This window comes from Alexandromys fortis, unplaced genomic scaffold, assembly GCF_014885135.2.
Source record: "Alexandromys fortis isolate MF-2015 unplaced genomic scaffold, M_Fortis_MF-2015_v1.1 scaffold_39, whole genome shotgun sequence".
Taxonomy (NCBI): Eukaryota; Metazoa; Chordata; class Mammalia; order Rodentia; family Cricetidae; genus Alexandromys; species Alexandromys fortis.
This window is the reverse complement of record NW_026067918.1, coordinates 10,536,434-10,556,825: the sequence shown is the minus strand read 5'-3', so window position 1 is coordinate 10,556,825 and position 20,392 is coordinate 10,536,434. Positions and strand designations below refer to the sequence as shown.

At 50.1% G+C, this 20,392-nt stretch overlaps 1 protein-coding gene across 2 annotated transcripts; it reads right to left on the bottom strand.

Annotated features, from left to right (window-relative positions):
- Positions 1-904: 904 nt before the first annotated feature.
- Positions 905-20,392, bottom strand: Afmid (arylformamidase). 2 transcript variants are annotated; one of them, XM_050140028.1, is made up of 11 exons: positions 20,266-20,392; positions 17,286-17,376; positions 8,371-8,475; positions 8,242-8,290; positions 5,825-5,910; positions 5,669-5,741; positions 5,451-5,548; positions 5,148-5,226; positions 4,919-5,060; positions 4,383-4,487; positions 905-3,338 (listed from the first exon to the last, which is right to left on the bottom strand). In XM_050140028.1, the coding sequence occupies exons 1-11, from the start codon at positions 20,320-20,322 to the stop codon at positions 3,306-3,308; spliced, it is 918 nt and encodes a 305-aa protein (XP_049995985.1). In that variant the 5' UTR covers positions 20,323-20,392; the 3' UTR covers positions 905-3,305. The 2 variants fall into 2 exon arrangements, with proteins under 2 accessions (XP_049995985.1, XP_049995986.1); XM_050140029.1 differs by lacking the exon at positions 905-3,338 and adding an exon at positions 3,345-3,485.

Here is a 20,392-nt window from a genome sequence, read left to right as displayed (position 1 = left end):
ATATATAGAAATTCTCCCAAGGAGGCAGAGGCAAGCTGATCTCTGTGAGTTCGAGGCCATCCTGGTGGAGGCCAGGCAGGGCTACACAGTGAAATCCTCTCAAAAGCATAGAGATGACAGATGGGACACACAGAAGCCCGTGACTGTGTGGCCTCGTGGATGACATTGCTGCTGCATTGCGTGCTTGACATCTCACTTTCTGTCACTAAGAATGTGTCTTGATTTCTTTTTTCTTTTCCCCTTGGTATTTCGAGACAGGATTTCTCTGTGTAGCCCTGGTGGTTCTGAACTCACTGTGTAGACCAGGCTGGCCTCGAATTCACAGGGATCCGCCTGCCTCTGCCTCCGGAGTGCTGGGATTAAAGACGTGCGCCATCACCATATCTTGATTTTCTATGGGGCACATGAAGATTCTCCAGTGGCCTTGTCATAGGTGCCACTCAGATGTTCGGGTGCTCAGTGACTTAGGATGGGGCTCTGCTCCACTAGACCCCCTGTGAACTGAAATTACCCCAAGTGAAAGAAGCATCTAATAGATCTGACCTCCTCCAGCATCGTGGCTTATCCCAGCCTCCCTTGAAGCTGCTCGGAAAGCCAGGCACGGTGGCTGGAGAGATGACTCAGCTGTGAAGAGCGCTTCCTGTGAGGTTGTAGGGAAAAGGAACACTTCTGCATTGCTGGCGGGAATGCAAGCTGGTACAGCCCCTTTGGAAGTCAGTGTGGCGATTTCTCAGAAAATTAGGAAACAACCTTCCTCAAGACCCAGTAATACTACTTTTGGGTATATACTCAAAGAATGCTCAATCGTGCCACAAGGACATGTGCTCAACTATGTTCATAGCAGCTTTGTTTGTCATAGCCAGAACCTGGAAACAACCTAAATACCCCTCAACCGAAGAATGGATAAGGAAAATGTGGTACATTTACACAATGGAGTACTACACAGCAGGAAAAAATAATGACAGCTTGAATTTTGCAGGAAAATGGATGGAGCTAGAAAACATTATTTTGAGTGAGGTAATCCAGACACAGAAAGACAATTATCACATGTAATCACTTATAGGTTGTTTTTAAACAGAAAGCAAAGAAAACCAGGCTACAAACCACAATCCCAGAGAACCTAGACAACAATGAGGACCCTAAGAGAGACTTACATAGATCTAATCTACATGGGAAGTAGAAAGTAGAAAAAGGCAAGATCTCCTGAGTAAATTGGAAGCATGGGGACCTTGGGGGAGGACTGAAGAGGGGAAGGGGAGAGGCAGGGAGGGGAGCAGAGAAAAATGTAGAGCTCAATAAAAATCAATCAAAAAAAAAGTGCTTCCTGCTCTTTCGGGGGACGAGTTCTGTTCCCAGCACCCCTGCCAAGCAGGTCACTATGTAGGCCGGACTGGCTTCAAACTAGCTGTGCTCCTTATGCCTCAGTTTCCCCAGTGGTGGGATTACAGGCATGAATGCCCGTGTTTTGATTTAAGATTTGTGTGGAAGTAGGAAATATTCATGGACCCCACAAGGCTCGGTTCAAAAGGACCATACAGGAGCTGCAAGGCCTGGCTCCAAGCTTACTGAAGCAGTAAATGAACCGAGACCAGACACAGCCACGTGCAGCAGCCCCAGGAATGAGGCTCCGTGAGTTGCTACCCATGCCGCAGGGGCGTTTCAGGGACACAGCTGTCCGAGAGCCAACCACACTCCTGTCGGTGACCCAGGAAACTCACCGGGTCACTAGTCTTGGTGGGGTCATCTTTGCTCTGCTGGTGGTGGTGCCCTTTCTGGGGTGAGGAGACATCTGTCCATATGATCTCAGGAACAGTCACATGATACAATGACGCCTGAACAAGAGCAGACAGAACTGAAAGTAAGTAGAGAGGGCAGGTAGTAGCACTGTCCCCAGTGGGTGATAGAAGGCAACCAGGGCTCAGCTTGTCCGCCCAGAAAGGGAACTGGCTCACACAAGGCAATGATTTTGAGAGAAAGAGCGTGCAGATTCTCCACTCTGCGTGGGCCTCCAGTGTAGCAGAGAAGGGTGAGAAGGGATAACACAGAATGCGGGTTTGTTTCTTCCAGCTGTCAGGATATGAGCGTTGGCAGTCAACTTCACACAAGTCTAGACACGCACCTGGGTAGGGAAACTCGGTGGAGGAATTGCCCCCATCAGAGCACCCTGTTGCCTCGTCTGTGGGGTTCTGTCTTAAATGCTAATTTGGGTCCAGAGCACGGTGGGCGGTGTCGTTCCTCGGTGCTGTAAAGTGTGAGGGGAAACAAACCCTGCACGAGTTGCTTTTGGTCCTGGGAACTAGACAGAGAGAACCAGAGTCTAAACTAGATGTGTGTCCAAAGGCCCTCTTGCCGCTGCGGCTCCTGGCATGCCCCACCATGCCCGGTTTGGGGAAGCTTTGAAAACGAAGCAGAAACGCCCACATCAGAAGTTCCAGTGGCTACGGGGTGAGCTGCAGGAGTCAGGTGTGGCAGAGCCTGTCGCACAGGGGTCTTCGTCAGGTGGCCTCTCAGGGATCGCTGCAGGTTTAAGTAAATCCTTGTGTTTGTCTGTACAGCAGGCACAGGCACGGGCTTCTTATTACCATCATCTTCATGTATGTGTAGGTGTGTAGCTGAGGTATACACATATATGACAGTCAAATGGTAATCTGGAGGCGCTGTCTCCTTCTGTATGGGTCCCCAAGGCCAAATACAGGCTGTCAGTGTGGTGCCGGCGCTCTCCCCTGCTGGGCCATCTCAGCAGCCCTTTTTCTTCCCGAGACAGGGTCTTGCTAGTAGCCCAGGCTGACCTTGAACTCAGTTGCAATCCTCCTGCCTCCGTGTTGGGATTCAGGTGAACATGACCACTCTGGGTATGACTCTTTATCTCTCTGTCTCCCTCCCCCTCCCTCCTTTATTTTTTCCTTGTTTAATACCAGGGATTGAACCCAGGATCCTATGCATGCTGGTCAAGCATTCTACCATTGAGCTGCGGGACCCAGTGATTGGTTGGTCTCTCTTCATTCCTTCTCCAGGCCCCGCCCTCTTTTGTAGTGGGAGATAGGGGCTGAGTGACAGCCCCAGCCCCAGCCAGTTCACACTGATACTGCAAAATGCATAGCCAGCAAGCCAGAAGCGGACTGTCATGCCCTGTCAGCGGGGCAGACTTGGCCAGGTGGTGGCTGTGTGCCTCCCAGAGCCAATCTGCAGGCCTTCCTGGAGCTCCATTCGGGTGGGGGAGACAAAGCAGAGGTGTGTTCACAGCAGGGTGTCAGCTCTTTTCTGGAGGTTTTCTGAGGTGCACACAGGCTGGAGACCAGGTGTCCTCAGAGCGTGGGGAAGACTGTCTTCAAAATGATCTGCAGAAGAGAAGATGGGAAAGCCCAGGGCTGACGGCTACCCGGCCGAAGAGCTTCTGCAGGCGCCACACCTTTGACCCCAACACTCAGGAGGCAGAGGCAGGCAGATCTCTGAGTCCCAGGCCAGCCAGGCTACATAGTGAGACCCTGTTTTGAAAGAAAAAAGAAAGCAAAGCAAAAGTCTATGTAGGCTACTTAGAAAGATCCTGTCTCAAAATTTAAAAGTAGGGTCTAAGAGGCAGCTCAGCTGGTGAAGCACGTGACAAGTGTGAGGGCCTGCATTCAGTGTCCCAGCGCCCACATGAAAGGCTGCTGCAGAGCACACACGTGACCCCAGTGCTGGGTGGAAGGGCAGAGACAGCTGGGTCCCTGGAACTCACTGGCCAGCAAGTCTAGCCAAGCTCCAGTTCAGGGGGATGCCCTGTCTCAAAAAATAAGAATAACTGAGAAAGATACAGCATGTCAATTTCTGCCCCCCCAACACGTGTACACACTCACAGGTTCAGTTCCCAGCACCCCAAAATAAAACCAAGCTAATCAACCCCATTCCCTACTACAAAAGAGGGAAAAGAGAAAAAGATTATTGCCTGTCAGAATCGTGGCAACAATGTTCTCTTTATTCTTTGCCTTTCTTGTTTATTTTTTGATTTTTGAGACAGAGTTTCTCTATGTAGCCCAGGATATCCTGAAACTCCCTCTGTAGACCAGGCTGGCCTCAAACACAGAGATCCGCCGGCCTCTGCCTCCTGAGTGCTGGGATTAAATGTGTGTGCCCCCACTGCCCACCCGGCTTTCACTTTTGCACCTAAACACAGGCCAGTGGCTTCCCTCTGCCCTGTCACCCTGGTCAGAGCAATGCAGACTTCCCACCTGGCATATCCCTCCACACTGTGGGGATAAGGTGGGCTACAGAAAGTCCAAGATGGGGCCTCAACCTCTGGATGCCAAGGTAAGCCAAGCCCCCCACATAGCCTTCCTGTTTTTGGGCAATGGGATCCACACTTCCATTAGAAGGGCTGTGGGAGGGGAAGGGTCAAGCCCCACCTGGGTGAGTTCATCATCCTCCCGGGTCAGGTTCTCTATGATGTCAAAGTGATCCACACCACGCAGCTGCTGGAAAGAGGCCTTCCACCCCACGTGGCACAGCGTCTAGACGGGAATGAGAGGTGTAGGCCTAAGAGTTCGGCTGGGAGAGGCAGGGCTCTCAGGGTCCAGGGTATGGCAGGTTCATTTGAATGCATTTGTTGAATGAATTGTCTTCGAGTCCAGTTAGATAAAATACGTCGATTTATCACAGCCCTGGGGATTGTAGTAGGGCCTTGCGCATGCTTGGCAAGTATGTCACTACCGAGTAGCGAATTGCCTTTCATTTTAAAACTTGAAACAGGGTTCAAGTTAGTCAGGCTGGCCTTGAGTTCACTTTACAGCACATCCAGACCTCACGGTCCTCTTGCCTCAACCTCCGGACTAACTGTTATCAGGGTGTGTACCACCAAGCCCAGCTCATTTGGGCAGAATAACAAGGAAGACGACGTCACATGGTCCTCAACCAGACGCCATTAGCTAGCCATTGGCAGTACCTCATAGAACTCCCTGGACTGTCGGTGGAATTCTGGGGACTCATGCTGACCCACAACCACCAGCACAGGACAGGCCGGACCCACAGGCCTCGCTGGAGCCACCTCCAAGTGCCAAAGTGGGCTGTTTCTCTGAGCATCTTCCCTGGGGGAGAAAGAGTGGAGGAGTCAGGATACGAGGGACACAGGCCTCAGGCTGGGGCTGGACATGGGCAGAGGGCAGACAACTCACAGGGTCATGTGCAGAGGGGCATTCTGGGAGGTAGCTATGATGGGCTCCAGGTCGTAGATCCCGCTCACCAGGAGAAAGCCTGTGTAGGTGAGAAGTTCAGGCCAGGGGCCAGGCCCAGAAAGATGGACCCACCCACCCTCCAGGTCAGCACCGTAACCACTAGCCTTTCAAGCAGTTGCTCAACTCTCCACCCCTCCAGCGAGGGGAAGGGTTGCCTGGCCAGGTCCCAGACCCTCAGAAACCTTAAGGGATGGATGCCAGCCTGGGCTACGTGATATCCTGCTTTAACAAACAGTAAGAAACCTTGGAGGTTGGGCACGACACCATGCTTCGTCCAGCTGGCAAGGAGCACCATGGCGGCCAGGTGAGCTCCTGCAGAGTGTCCACAGACGTAGATTCCCCTGGGTCAAACGGAGAGCCTGGTTACATCCACGTCCCTACGGCATCAGGAGTCCCAGGCTGCACCCGGCTCCACAGCTGCCTTCCCGTGGTCCACCAAGGGCATCAGCAGCAATACCCACTTGTTGCTCGGATACCGCCTCTGCAGAAACACAATGCAGCGGGTCACCTGGTCCACCATCCAGTCCAGTGTGCCTGAGCAGAGGAAAATGCTGGGTGAGGATCCACCAGGGGCTCTACCCTCACAAAGCTCTGGCCCCCAAATCTCCAGAGGCTACCTTTGGGTGCAATGTCATAAGCCACTACAGCCACGACCACCCCTTGGGCTGTCAGCGGGTTCACCATGAAGGCCGAGACGTCCTTACTGTGGAAAGACAGAGACGGAGGCTGGAGAGTGGGCTCTTCCAGGACAAAGGTTTGGTTCCTAGTTCCCACCTGGAGGTGTACAAACATCTGTAACTCCAGTCCCCTCTCCTAGCTCTGCATCCATCAGGCATGTACGCGGGGCACATACATATATGAAGGCAAGACACTCAACAGTATATAATAAATAATAAGAAGAAACAAATGTCAAGGAGTGTGTATGTAACGCTATAGGAGGATCAGGAGTCCAAGGTCATCCTCAGGCACTTACCGAGTTTGAGGCTAGCCTTGGCTACTTGAGACACAGTCTCAAAAAACCCAAACAATATCAAAAGAAAGATAAAGGCTGGGCAGTGATAGTGCACGCCTTTAATCCCAGCACTGGGGAGGCAGAGGCAAGCAGATCTCTGTGAGTTTGAGGAAAGCCTGGTCTACAAAAGCGAGTTCCAGGACATGCTCCAAAAGCTACAGAGAAACACTGACCAGAAAAAAAAAAAAAAAAAAAAAAAGCTAATGAAGTGACAGCTGGAGGCGACTTGACCATGACGCTGCTTCCCTGCGGTCCTGAACACACCATGTGGCAGGTTTCCCATGCACGCAGGACACCGTGTGCTGAGAGAAAAGAACAGGCTGCCCTTACTCTGTCATGCTAGCCACAGGAGCCTGGGGACTTTAACCTCGAGCTGGCTCTGTCCGTTGGGAAGGAGAGACAGTGTTCCCTCTCTTAGCAAGTTGTGAGCGCCGGAGGTTAAAGGTGTAGACAGTGTTAAATAGAATAAAACAGTGATGAATAACTGAAAAAATAAAAAACTGCGCCTGCTGGGGGAGGGGCGGGATAGATCCGAAGAAGAAGATGGACATCTGTGAGCCTGCTAGGGAGAGGGATAGATCCAATGGTGGGCATCTGTAGGATAGTCCTGAGAACAGCAATGTCCTCCACGATCCTAAGTGCCCGTCTTCCCAATGCCGGAGCACTTACTGTGTGCACACAGAATCATGTGTGTGTCTCATGTACGCCAGGCTGGCCTCAAACTCTCTACATAGCTGAGGAGAACCCGGAACTTCTGATCGTCCTCCACCACCGGATGGCTGGGATCACCAGTGTGCACTGCCACACTCAGTGTGATTCAGTGCTGACAAAGGAACACAGGGTTTAGCACACACCACAGGAATTCTACTGATCCAGCTACATCCCAAGTTCTTGCTTTGTGTCTTCTGAGACTAGGCTGGCCTCAAACTTGCAGGAATCCTCCTGCCTCAGCTTCCCTGTTCTTAGTTTCGAAAGCACTGATATTTCGTGTCCTCTTTGTCCCAAACAAACCTGTGTAGTTGGTCATTCTGACGTTTCTTTGACAAGTAAGTTGACCAGACACACTTTTCAGTACATGTAGAGACTTGAATTCTATCTCCTGAAAATGTATGTCCAAATCCTGCACCCAGGAGCTCAGGCCATGGTCTTACAGGGAAATAGCATCTCTGAGACAGAACTGGTAATCTTGGTTTATTTAAAAAAAAAAAAACTTAGCAGAGATGGACTGGAGATATGGCTCAGCAGTAAAGAGCACTGGCTGCTCTTACAGAGGGCCTGGGTTCAGTGTCCAGCACCCACATGGCAGCTCACAACCACCTGTAACTCCAGCTCCAGGAGATTGATGCCCTCTTCTGGCCTCCTTGGGTACTGTAAGCATGTGGTGCACAGACATACATGCACACAAACATGCATAAACAGCTGGGCAGTGGTAGTACGTGCCTTTAATCCCAGCACTCAGGAGGCAGAGGCAGGCAGATCTCTGAGTTCAAGATCTGATTTACAGAGAGAGCTTCAAGACAGCCAGGTATACGCAGAGAAACCCTGTCTTGAACCTCCACTACCCCAAAAAGATGTATCACTTATTTTTATGCATGAGTGTGTGTATGTGCACATGAGTACACTTCCTATGGATGCCAGAAGAGGGCATCAAATCCCCTGGAGCTGTTGGGTGCTGGGAACCAAACTCAGGTCCTCTGGAAGAGCAGTAAGCGCTCTTTAACGCCAAAGCCATGTGCCCAGCCCTAACGCTGTCTTTAAGAGAAGAGGGAACTCTGGGACACAGGCATCAAAGACCATATGAAGGCAAAAGCAGAAGCTGGAGACACAAACACAGCAGAGGAACACCGCACCTCCAGGCTGACCCCGGAGCACCGTCGTTCTGACTTCCTACCTCACAGAGGTGAGAAGTAACACTTCTCGTCTTGCAGGTGGACCTCGTGGTAATATGCCACAGCAGCGTGGGAACACCAATCTGGGGAGAGTTGACTCTTCCTCCTCCCTGGTCACCCAGATCCCACTCACCTTCCGCTCTGCCAGTATCCTCCATGAAAGAACAGGAAGAGGGGGAAAGCTGTAACAAAAGGCAGGGGGCGCTGGTGAGCCGGACACCCGGCTGCCTCTGCTGGGGACCAGGAGCCCTGCCCATCTCACCCTTGGAATCCTCATCAGGAAAGTAGATGTCCATTTTATCCCCCTCGCCATCGCCATAGGGGACATCCAGCTGATTCCTCCTGGTGGCCCGGGCTTTCCTGGTGGCTGCAGATGCAGACAAGCTGTTGTCAGTTAAGCCCAGCCCAGCAATTCCTAGGCAGCTGTGATAATTGGTCAGTTGAGGCTTTCCCAGCCCTGACTTGTGGTCACCTGCAGACCTGTGGTCCCCGCAGCCACTGTTTCCCTGTATTCATGTTACATACACCACCAGAGAGCACACAACTGTCTAAGCGTTTGGAAAAGCTGGGGCTGGAGAGGTGGCTGCCCTGGCAGAGGGACTGAATTTCACTCCCAGCACCCACACTGGCACTGAGGAACTCATCTGTGGCTCCAGCTCTGGGCACCGGATACCTCTGGCCTCCTCGGGTCAGAGTCTACACAACGTGGAAGACTATTGGATCCACATCCCCCACCCCAACTTTTGTTTTGTTTTGTTTTTTGTTTTCGAGACAGGGTTTCTCTGTGTAGCTTTGGAGCCTGTCCTGGAACTCTGTAGACCAGGCTGGCCTTAACTCACAGAGGGATTTTAATCCCACCTGGGATTAAAGGCTTGCGCCACCACCACCCTGCAACAACCCCCTTTTCTGAGTAAGCAATGTTCTGTCGACAGCACTGGGTCAGTTAAATATCTAAATTATCCCTACCTCACACCACAAAGATCAACTCCAGATATGTCAAATAAAAACCGACTTTTAGAAAGCCCCAAAGGAGCTGGAGAGACGGCTTAGCAGGTAAAGGAGCTTGTCACCAACCTGAAGATCTGAGCTCAGTCTCCAGGACCCACAGTGCAAGGAGAGAAACGGTTCCTGAAAGTTGTCCTCTGCTGCACACACGTTACAGCGCGCGCGCACGCTACAGCACACACACGCTACAGCACACACATGCCCTCACACACCTCACACACTCTTAGAGGATGACGGCAGAACAGGTCTTCATGACCCTGAAGTCAACAAAGGCCACACACACCCAGGACCCCAGGAATAATATTCAGAAAAGAAATAAGAGATTTGGCTGTGATCTGCCAGCACTTGGGAGGCCAAGGCAGGAGGGTCTGAAGGCCAGCCTGGGCTACACTGAAAGAAAGACTCTTTCCCAATGAAACGAAGTATTTCCTCATGTAAAGAGCCAGCAGAGGTCACAGATCCTATATGGAGGGTCACGGTCATATTGCTGTGTCCCCGCTGCTCTGGCCACTGCTCCTCGGCTGCTGAAGACTCTCCCTTCACCACCTATCCACAATCAGGGCCCCTCTCCCATCAGCACTGAGACTTCTTGGTGGGCTCTGCCTTCTCTTGTCCGCAGAAGGCAGTGACATCCCTCTCTACTCTTCCTCATTCTCCCTGGGCCCCTGTAGCCAGCCGCCAGTGTGCACCTGTCACAACGGGCACCCCACGTGGGCACTCCCTAGCTGAGATCCATCCTTGGCCCTCTATGGGTTATACTGGGCTGCCATAACAACACGCCCTACCCCAGAACTTCACTCTCCCCAGTTCTGGAGGGTGGAGGTCTAGCAGTTGGTGTGTAGTCAGGACCCTCTCTCCTTGGGCTGCAGTCCTGCAGGCAGGGCTTCACTGTCTCTGGGATAGTCCCATGCCCAGCCTTGTCCATACGTGTTGACCCTGGGAACAGCACCCACAGGAAATGTCACTTCTAGGTCAGAGGGTGGACTTGCTTGTCATCAGGAGGATCCTGCCAGTGCCCTCCACAGAAGCTTCCAGCAAGAGCTGATGCCTCGGGGTCATCAGCACAGCGGCCAATCAAAAGTTAGCGATTTCAGTAAGAGTCCTGACAGCTGGCCTGACTGGGTTAGATTACATAGTGCTAAAACTACATTTTTTGTTGTTGTTCAAGACAGGGTTTCTCTGGGCTGGAGAGATGGCTCAGCGGTTAAGAGCTTTGCCTGCTCTTCCAAAGGTCCTGAGTTCAATTCCCGGCAACCACATGGTGGCTCACAACCATCTGTAATGAGGTCTGGTGCCCTCTTCTGGCCTGCAGACATACACACAGACAGAATATTGTATGCATAATAAATAAATAAATATTTTTTTAAAAAAAAAGACAGGGTTTCTCTATGTATCCCTGGTGTCCTGAGAAGTAGTCCAGGCTGGCCTTGAGCTCACAGAGATCTGCTTGCCTCTGCCCCAGCATGCTGGGATTAATGTGCACAGCACCGCCAGGCTAAAACCATACTTTTGTTCTCAGTTGAAGAAACAAAACCACTGTAGGTAAATGGTGTTAGCTCACAGAAATCTCAGACATTCAAAACACCACTGACCAGGGAACAAGAAACTGGCCCTGGCCAGGGAGTGGTCATGCATGCCTTTAATCTCAGTCTGGTCTACAGAGCAAGTTCTAGGACAGTCAGGGCTGTTATACAAAGAAACAAAAAGTACAAAGCAAAAACAAAAAAAATAATAAAGAAAAGAAACCAAAACAAAACAAGGAAGAAAGGAAGGAAGGAAGGGCCTCTGGCTGGGACATTGTCCAGCGAACTGCTGGGGAACAATCTTTTTGTACACTGAACACGTGTTTTAATAAAGGGATAAACAGCCAATAGCTAGGCAGGTAGGGGTTGGGCAGCACTTTTGGACACATGGGGAAGAAGAAGGGCAAAGTCACCAGCCAGACACAGAGGAAGCAGATGAACATGCCATGCTGAAAAAAGTACCGCCACATGGTAGAGCGTAGATAAGAAATATGGGTTGACTTAAGTCGTAACAGCTACTTAGTGACAAGCCTAAGCTATTGGTCGAGCATTTATAATTAATAATAAGGCTCTATGTGGTTATTTGGGAGCTGGTTGCTGGGACAGAGAAAGTCTGCCTATAGTGGGCAGTGGGGTCATAAGTCAGGTGATGTACAGCCACCCCCAGAGTGTGAATATCACCTGAACCCCTAGGTGGGAACACCAGAGGGCTTTAGCAAGACACCTCAGAATAACAAAGCCAGAACTGGACTTTAATTATCCAAAACCCAAAGCATCAAAATTCTTACAGATAAAACCCCAGTCTAGAAATCATAGAATGTCGCTAAGCTGAGCTCTGTGTTAGCGGGCTAACTAGTGGACATGAAGGCCAGAAGCTGTGCAGATGAAAGGGTGCCTCAAACTTCCAATCCTCCTACCTCCACATTCCGATCCGATTGCTGGGAGCATCGGAGGCATACCACACCGCGGCTTTGTTTCGCATTTTTAAGACCCATTCCTCAGGCTGACCTGGAACTCACTATGTAACCCAGGCTGGCCTCGAACCTCCTGCTTCAGCCTCTTGATTGACTGCTAGGATTCTAGGTTTTTTGTTTTTTTAAGATTTATTTTCTTTTCACTTATTTGTGTATATGTGCATCTCTGTGTGTGTACATGCACACCTCTGCAGGTGTCTGTGATGCCAGAGGAGGGCCTCAGAGCCCCTGTGTGCCACCTAACACAGGGGCTGGGAACCAAACTCTGGACTAATGCAAGATCAGACAACCACTGAGCCAATAATCAAAACACCAATTGTAGCTGGTTGTCACCTATAGTCACAGGATCGGGAGCACACAAGTGTAGGGAAGGAGGCCTGAATATTTAGTCAAATCCAAGGACCACACAGAAAGGCAAGAGGAGCAGGGAAGAGAGGCAGAGCAGGGGGGAAGAGCTCTAAGATGGGAGGGAGGGAGAGAGTGAAGGAGTGCCCTCCCCTCCCCTTGCTCTCTGTGACACCCTTCACAGAGCAGCACAGGCCCATGTCAGGAGGCCCAGGCACGCTTGTGGTGCCCAGACATGCATGCAGGCAAAATACCCATATGCATAAAATAAAAATAAAATATATTTTAAAAAATAAAATCAATCTTTAAACAGTAACCACAAAAAGGATTTGCAGGAGGAACTGGAGGGAGAGGCTGGATTCAGGCACCCTGCCCTCCCACTAAAAACCTTAGGAAAGACCAGCGAGATGGCTCAGTGGGCAAAAGAGCATGCCGCTATAACAGTGATTCTCAACCTGTGGGTCGCAACCCCTTCAGGGACCACATATGGGGTATTTACATCATAATTCATAATAATGCAAAATTACAGTTATGAAGTAGCAATGAAAGACTTTCACAGTTGGGGTCACCATCACACGAGGAACTGTATTAGAGGGCGCAGCTTCAGGAAGGTGGAGAACCACTGTACTACAGTGTGGTAAGGAACCTGCATTTGGCGCTGGCCCACGGCGAGCAAATAACAAAAAGTCAAAGCAAAACTTGCAGAACACACCCAGCCTGGTGAACACTCACGGGGCACTCCCAAGAGCCAAAGTTAGAAACCACCCGAGAGTGTGTAGAGGGGGGACCGAATTGGGGGCACAGTGGAATATTCCCGTGCCCAAGAGTCGCAAACCTGTTACCTGCCGAGACATGGAACCATCTGAGACAAGACCTAATGTACCCTCTGTTAGGGAGGCAGCTTCAGGGGGGAGGTGCCGGGGGCTGGAGGAGCCAGGATGGGGAGCCACTGTTGATGGGGCATGGAGTTTCCTCTACCGATGATTAAAACGTCTTTGAACTAAAGCTAGACACGTTCGTTTGTAGTTCTTGCGCTTGAGAAGCTGAGGCAGAAGAATTTCAGAGTTCAAGGCTGACCGGGCTACACACCAGCACATCCAAGGCTATAAAGCAATAATAATAAAGGAAGAATTGGGACTAGTGTTTTCTTCATCTTATCGCAGAGGGAAAATCCTAATTGTAAGGTAAGGCCTACTCATCAGTCAAAGGGAAGAGCCTGCTGTCAATCATAAAGCCCCACCTAGCTATCCACGGAGCTGATTGGTCCTTTGAGAGCCAAGGCATGCCTTGAGCTACAGGGAGCAGGAAGTGTACCAAGCCGCAAGTTAAGGCTCCTGGCAGCTAAGCCCAGGCTGCTGATGTATCCCGTGTCTCCCTGCCCACCCAGAAGACAAGCAGCCTTTGTGTACAGCACACCTGAGTCCTACCGTGGCCACTCAGCCTGCAGACCAGAGCACCCAGAAGGAAGTCACACAGTTATTGCATGCAGTCCCCCACACATAATTCAACTAAATCTTTAAAAAAAAAAAAAAGTCGTGGGGATCTAGAGAGATGGCTGTATGGTTAAGAGCACAGACGGCTGTTCCTCTAGAGGCCCCGGGTTCAAGTCCCAGCATCCACAAGGTAGCTCGCAACTGTCTGTAAATTCCAGTTCCAGGGGATCCGACATCCTCACACAGACATACATGCAGGCAATACACCAATGCACATAAACTATTTTTCTTTTTTCTAATATTTATTTATTTATTATGATACAGTTAGCCAGAAGAGGGCACCAGATCTCATTACAGATGTTGTGGGCCACCACGTGGTTGCTGGGAATTGAACTCACGACCTTTGGAAGAGCAGGCATTGCTCTTAACCGCTGAGCCATCTCTCCAGCCCCATAAATTATTTTTAAAAAGGTTTATGAAAATAAACAAACAAACACAGCTGTGAAGTAGGGCAGGCGCACACCTTTTATCCCAACAGTGGGAGACGGAGGCAGGGGGATCTGGAGTTAGAGGCCAGCCTGGGCTACACAGTGAGATTCCTGTCTCAACAAGAACAAGGTAACTAACTCACACAGGGCTGGACTGGTTCCCTCTCTTCTACCCTCGCAAGCAGGTTCTCTGAGGTGGCTGGAGAATGGTTTCCAGTTTTTCCCCAACCGCGTGAGATTACACCCCCCTTCCACGTCCTCTTTCCTCACAATGAGGTAACCGCTGAGCCTCGCAGGCATTCCCGAGGAAGCCTAGAAACTCAGCTGAGGGAAATGGTTTCTGGTTAGTAGCTGGGCGGGCAATTTGACCGCATCCGGCAGGGAAGTGGGGCATACCTGTCAGACATAAATTATAAGAAGGCAGAGAGAGAGAGTTGGTTTTTACCAACACAGTAATTTTTGGCTTTGGTCTGGTTTTGTTGCTGAGACTAGGAGCATGTAGAAGTAGCTGAGGATGCCCAGCGCTCCCATTACCAATGACAGAGGACGGGATTACAGGTATAGATTTAAAAATAAAAAAGTAGGGCCAGTGTGATGTCTTAGCAGGGAAAAGCCGCCTGCTGTCAGTCAAGACTGACCACCTGTTTCATCCCACATGGCGGAACAGAATGAGAGCAGACGCCAGCACGTTGCCCTCTGACCTCCACATGGTACTTGTGCACACATATATACACTCAAAACAAATGCACCCTACAGTGGTGGTGCATGCCCTTGATCTCTGTGCATTCGAGGCTAGCCTGGTCTACAAAGGGAGTTCCAGGACAGCCAGAGATGTTATGCAAACTCTGTGTCGAAAAACCATAATAATAATAATAATAATAATAATAATAATAATAATCCTTTTTTAAAAAAAACATTTTAAAAAATGCCAGGGCCTAGGGACTGGCTCAGGTGGTAAATGTGCTTGTCTTGGAAGCACAAAGAGAGCAAAAGAGGAAACAAGACTGAAACCCAAGCCCTGCTAGGACAGGGCTCACTGTATAGCCCTAGCTGGCCTTGAACTCACGACCCAGACCACACTGGCCTTGCACTCACAGAGATCTGCCTGACTGCTGGAATTAAGGGTGTGCACCACCAGGACAGCCCTGCTAGCATCTCTTGATAGCTGACCACAGAGGCCTGTGTGCAAGCACTGGCTACTCTGAACTCTGACCTTTGGCTGGTGATGTCCTTCCTCCACCCCTGCTGGCCTTTTTACCCCTCTAGACAAGACAGGCAAATGGATTTGCTCTAACCCCATTTATTTACTGAGCCATCCACAGCGAAGACCCTTCAGAGCCCAACCCAGGAAACAGCTCCAACCCACACTAAAAGGACAAGAGAGAACGTGTGGATTGAACCCCCAAAGCCTGATCCTCCCCCCAGTTATCTCCATTGAGGAAACTGCCCAGGGCAGGGTTCTGAGACCAGGCAGTTGGCCAGCATCCAGTTCCCCCTTTGAGCGAAAAGCTAGCTGCCCCCACATCCAAGTTCCCCTCTGAGTGGACAGCTAGTGGCCTCCACATTCCAGTTCTCCATCTGAGCAGAGAGACAGCTAGCGGCCTCTGCCCTCCAGCTCCTCAGCACTCTTGGGAAGAGGGAAGATCTCACAAGCACAGGCCCCAAACTCTGATTGCTCTAAAGGAAACCAAATTTCAGTTTCCTTTCCTTCCTCCCCTCTCCCTTCCTTCCCATCTTCCTAGACATGGTCTCCTGTATCCCAGTCTGGCCTGGAATTCTCTATGGCACTAAGGATAGCCTTGAACCTCTGCCCCCCTCCTGTGCTAGAACCACAGGCATGCATGATCATGCAGGTTCATGCCCCACTGAGAACTGAACCCCGGGCTCTGTGAACGCTGGGGTTCCTCTAGTCTTCCTCCAGCACCCCCGCTGCTTTCTGTACAGAGCAACGATATGACCTGGGCATAGTGATCGGCACCTGCAACACAGCACTCGGGAGGCTGAGGCGAGACATTTACAAGTTCAAGGCCAGCCTGGGTTACATAGTATATTGGAGGCCAACCTAGGCTACACAGAAAGACCCTGTCTCAAAGAAAATAAAACAATCAAATTAAAAACTGCTGGTTGGTGGTGGAGGATGCCTTTAATCCCAGCACTTGGAAGGCCGACGCAGGAGGATCTCTGAGTTTGAGGTCAGCCTGGTCCATAGAGAGAGTTCGAGGACAGTCAGGGCTGCTACACAGAGAAACTTGGTCTTTTTTTTTTTTTTAAATATTTATTTATTTATTATGTATACAATATTCTGTCTGTGTGTATGCCTGCCGGCCAGAAGAGGGCACCAGACCCCATTACAGATGGTTGTGAGCCACCATGTGGTTGCTGGGAATTGAACTCAGGACCCCTGGAAGAGCAGACAATGCTCTTAACCTCTGAGCCATCTCTCCAGCCCCGAGAAACTTGGTCTTGAAGAACAAAACCAAAAAGAAAAAATAAAGAAGAAAATTTAAAAAATAGCAACAATATCTTGCTTTCAGCTCCCATTTCTGTGCCAAGCCTAACCCAGCCTTGTAGAGCAGAGCTCTCGGCCTTCCGAGGGCTGCAACTCTTTAACACACTTCCATGAAATTCTTTCATTGCTACTTCATAATGTAAGACTTTAAGACAATTCTGAAGCCATTTCTGACAATTCTGAATCCTCTCAGCCTCTGTGCCATAGTGCTTCCCCTCCTCCCCTGGGAACCAACAACTTAACACCTACACATGCACGCACTCAGTTTCTGAACAATTACCCATATACGTAAGTTTTGGTTCAGTCCCCTGGGAAACAGGGTCAAAATGACCTCTTATCTCATCTGATCTGGCAACCACTCTCCAGCCAATTATTGGTAATAGCCTTTTTGAATAAGCCAATCATAATAGTCAAAGAACTACCCCCCTTGCTTCTGTGGCCTTCTCCTTTAAAAGTAGCCTATGCCAGCTATTCGAGGTCTCTCGGCTTCCCGAATGCTGAGGGACCCTGTCATGACAGAATTAATAAAATCCTCATGCTTTTGCATCGGCTGTGGTGTGTGATGTGGTCTTTGAGGGCGACTCCTCCTCGGTATTTGGATGCTAGAGTCCAACAATAACCGTCATCTTGCTACCGTCTATTATGAGCTTAACGTAAATATTCAATATTTCCAATGATCTTAGGTAACCCCTGTTCATGACCCACAAGTTGAGAACCTCTGCTTTAGAGCCTGGAAGCCCTTGCCAACCAGGAGGGAGAGGAGGCTGTGTCTCATAGAGCCTGGCCTCACCCAGGCCTCTCTGCCTCCAGCTCTGTCCCCACCTCCTGCCCCAGCAGAGGGGGCTGGTATAAGGGAAGTGTCCCTCAGTGCTCAGTATCCGCAGAGGGGTCCCACAGTACCCTGGATTCCTCTCTCCACGAAGGTGTTGACAACATCTTCTGCTTTCATCCGGACGACCCACCTGCTGGGGGAGTACTGCTTCTCCAGCTCCTGTGGGCAAGACGGGGCTCATGAGAAGCCCACTCTCAGCTGGGCATGTCGACACACCCCACCCCAAGACAGACGTTCCCCCCAGCTTTTCTGCCTGAAAAGATCCTCTGTAATATGCTCAGCTTCCTCCAAGTCTTTTCTTTTCTTTTTTTTTTCTTTGGTTTTTCAAGACAAGGTTTCTCTGTAGCTTAGGAGCCTGTCTTGGAACTTGCTCCAGTAGACCAGGTTGGCCTCGAACTCACAGAGATCCGCCTGCCTCTGCCTCCAGAGGGCTGGGATTAAAGGCGTGCTCCACCACTGCCTGGCTCTTCAAGTCTTTTCAACTTCCACTCCCCACACCCTCCAATTAGGTATTTCAGAGGAGCTCCTAAGGTGCCCTTAGGTTCATGATAAAGGGGCACCCGAAGGCAGCCATGCCTTTAGCCAGCTAACAGCCGTAATGAGAGATGAGGTCTATAAAGGTGTTCAGTTAACGAAACTGGGGAGCGGCACAGTCCTGCAGAAACTGAGACCACAGGAGGCCAAGCAGCTCCGTGGCCATTGGTTCTGGGGTCAAATGGCAAGACTCCATTTTCCTGGGAGGACAGTGTTCTGATCACAGGTAGACACAGGGTCACAGGGACAGAGGTGAGTGGGAGAGAAGAAACCAAAGGTCAGTTTGCAAATAACTAACCAGCCAGATGGTTAAAACATGGGATGTGGGGAGGCTAGGCAGCTGGGGGACTGGGGGGGGGCGCTAGGCAGCCGGGGCATGGTGATGCTCACCTGTAATCCCAGCACTGTGGAGGCAGAGGTGGGAGGAGCAATGCAACTTTGAGGATAGCCTACAACTAGCAAGTTCCTGGGTAGCCAGGACCTGGCCTATAAATGGTAAAAAGAAGGAATGTCGATCAGTGGCAGAGCGCAGGACCATGAGTTAACACAGGGAGTAAGGAGGAGACTGATCACAGCTAAACACCATGGGGCTCTATCTGGAAGACTGTGTGCCATCACACAAGGGCTGGGGCTGACCCTCGTCAGCTTTCATTGCTTACTGGCTGTCTCTAGCCCCGGTATCCTCATCGGTATAACGGGGATCAGCACCCCCATCACAGGGCTAAGAGGGAGAAGGTATAGAATAAGAGAAATAACATCAACCACTCAAACACAGTGGCCTCCTCCTGCTGAGTGGCACTCATGGTCAGAGGTCTTCTGAGCTGCAGAACCCTCTCATTCAGGTCGATACCCGTTGGATGTTAGGGCTCCACTTGGCACCCCAACTGTTATCAACTTTATATGTAGCCGGAGCTGGCCTTGAACTCCTATCTTCTGACTTGACCTCCCAAGTGTGAGATTATACCCACATGCCAAAGTCTTTTTTTTTTAATTTTTAAATCAGTGTTTGTGAATGTGTGTGTGTGTGTGGTATGTGTACATGACTGCGGGTTTCTCAGAGCATCCTCCTGGAGCTGGAAGTTGTGAGCCGTCCGATGAGGGTGCTGGGAGTCTGACTCAGGTCCTCAGGAAGAGCAGGGCATACTGAGTATCTCTCTAGCCCCTTGCTGTCATTTTTACTACTAGTATTTATGACTAATACTATTTATCTGTTTGTTTTGTTTTTTGTTTTCTTTTTGTTTGTTTGTTTTCAAGACAGGGTTTATTTGTGTGCCCCTGGATCTTGCTCTGTGGTCCAGGCTGTCCTTGAATTCACTGAGACCCAGCCGGCCTCACTGCCTCGCCAGTGCTGGGATTAACAGTGTGCGCCACCACCGCACGACTGTTTTGTTTTTTTCAAGACAGGATTTCTGTGTAGCCCTGATTGTCCTGGAACTTGCTTTGTAGACCAGGTTGACCTCCAACATAGAGATTCATCAGCCTCTGCCTGGGATCAAAGGTGTGGGCACCACGGGGCTGACACATAGTTGTGAGAAGGGCAACAAACAGTGTCCCTAACTTTCAACAGATTCTGAGACGACTGTGACCCAAACAAAAACTTTGTTTAAATAATACACACTAACCAGTCAAGAAATCATAACGGAATAGGAATTATCGAATGCCAAAATGTGCCGTCATGTTTTGTGTATGCAATTGGTAACTCTTGGAATAATCCAGGGTAACCAAACACAAACACAGTGCAAAAAACGCTTCTAGTGGCTGGAGAGATGGCTCAGCAGTTAAGAGGACTGACTCTTCTTCCAGAGGTCCCGAGTTCAATTCCCAGCAACCATATGGTGGCTCACAACTATCTACAATTAGATCTGGTGCCCTCTTTAGGGGTGCAGGTACACATGCAGGCAGAGTATTGTATTCAAAATAAATAAATCTTTTTTTTTTTTTTTTTTTTTTTTTTTTTTTTTTTTTGGTTTTTCGAGACAGGGTTTCTCTGTGGCTTTGGAGCCTGTCCTGGAACTATAGCTCTGTAGACCAGGCTGGTCTCGAACTCACAGAGATCCGCCTGCCTCTGCCTCCCAAGTGCTGGGATTAAAGGCGTGTGCCACCATCTCCTGGCAAATAAATAAATCTTAAAAAAAAAAACGCTTCTAGGCATGCTAAGTGAGCCACAAAGACTTTTAGCTGAAATTAAAGGAATATTCTGAAGACGCTTAATACTGTCTGTCCCTGAAGATGCCTGCCTTGCTAGCGACTTACAGTAAGAACCCCCAATTTTTAACATCTTCCAGACTGGTTACATAAACATAGACCCACATTGCACAACCTCAGAATAAGGTTCAAATCCTCAGCCCCTTAGTTCTGCAGGACTGAATTTAATTTTCGCTATCTTGTCTTCTAACCCAGGTTAACAGGCTAAACCTGCCCTGATAGGAGAAAATGAAGAAATCTGGCGCTCAAGCCTTGCAAATCTCATAGGTGGGCACCAGTCCGGGTTCTGGGCGGCTGTTCATCACCTACCTCTGCAGACAGGGTCTTCCAGGTCGCCTCGCCCGCGGAAAGCACGGGGGCAGCCATAGCCGGGTGAGTGCCGAAAGCTCCAAGCTCCTCGCGAAGCCCTGACTAAAAGAGAGGGGGCGGGGCTACA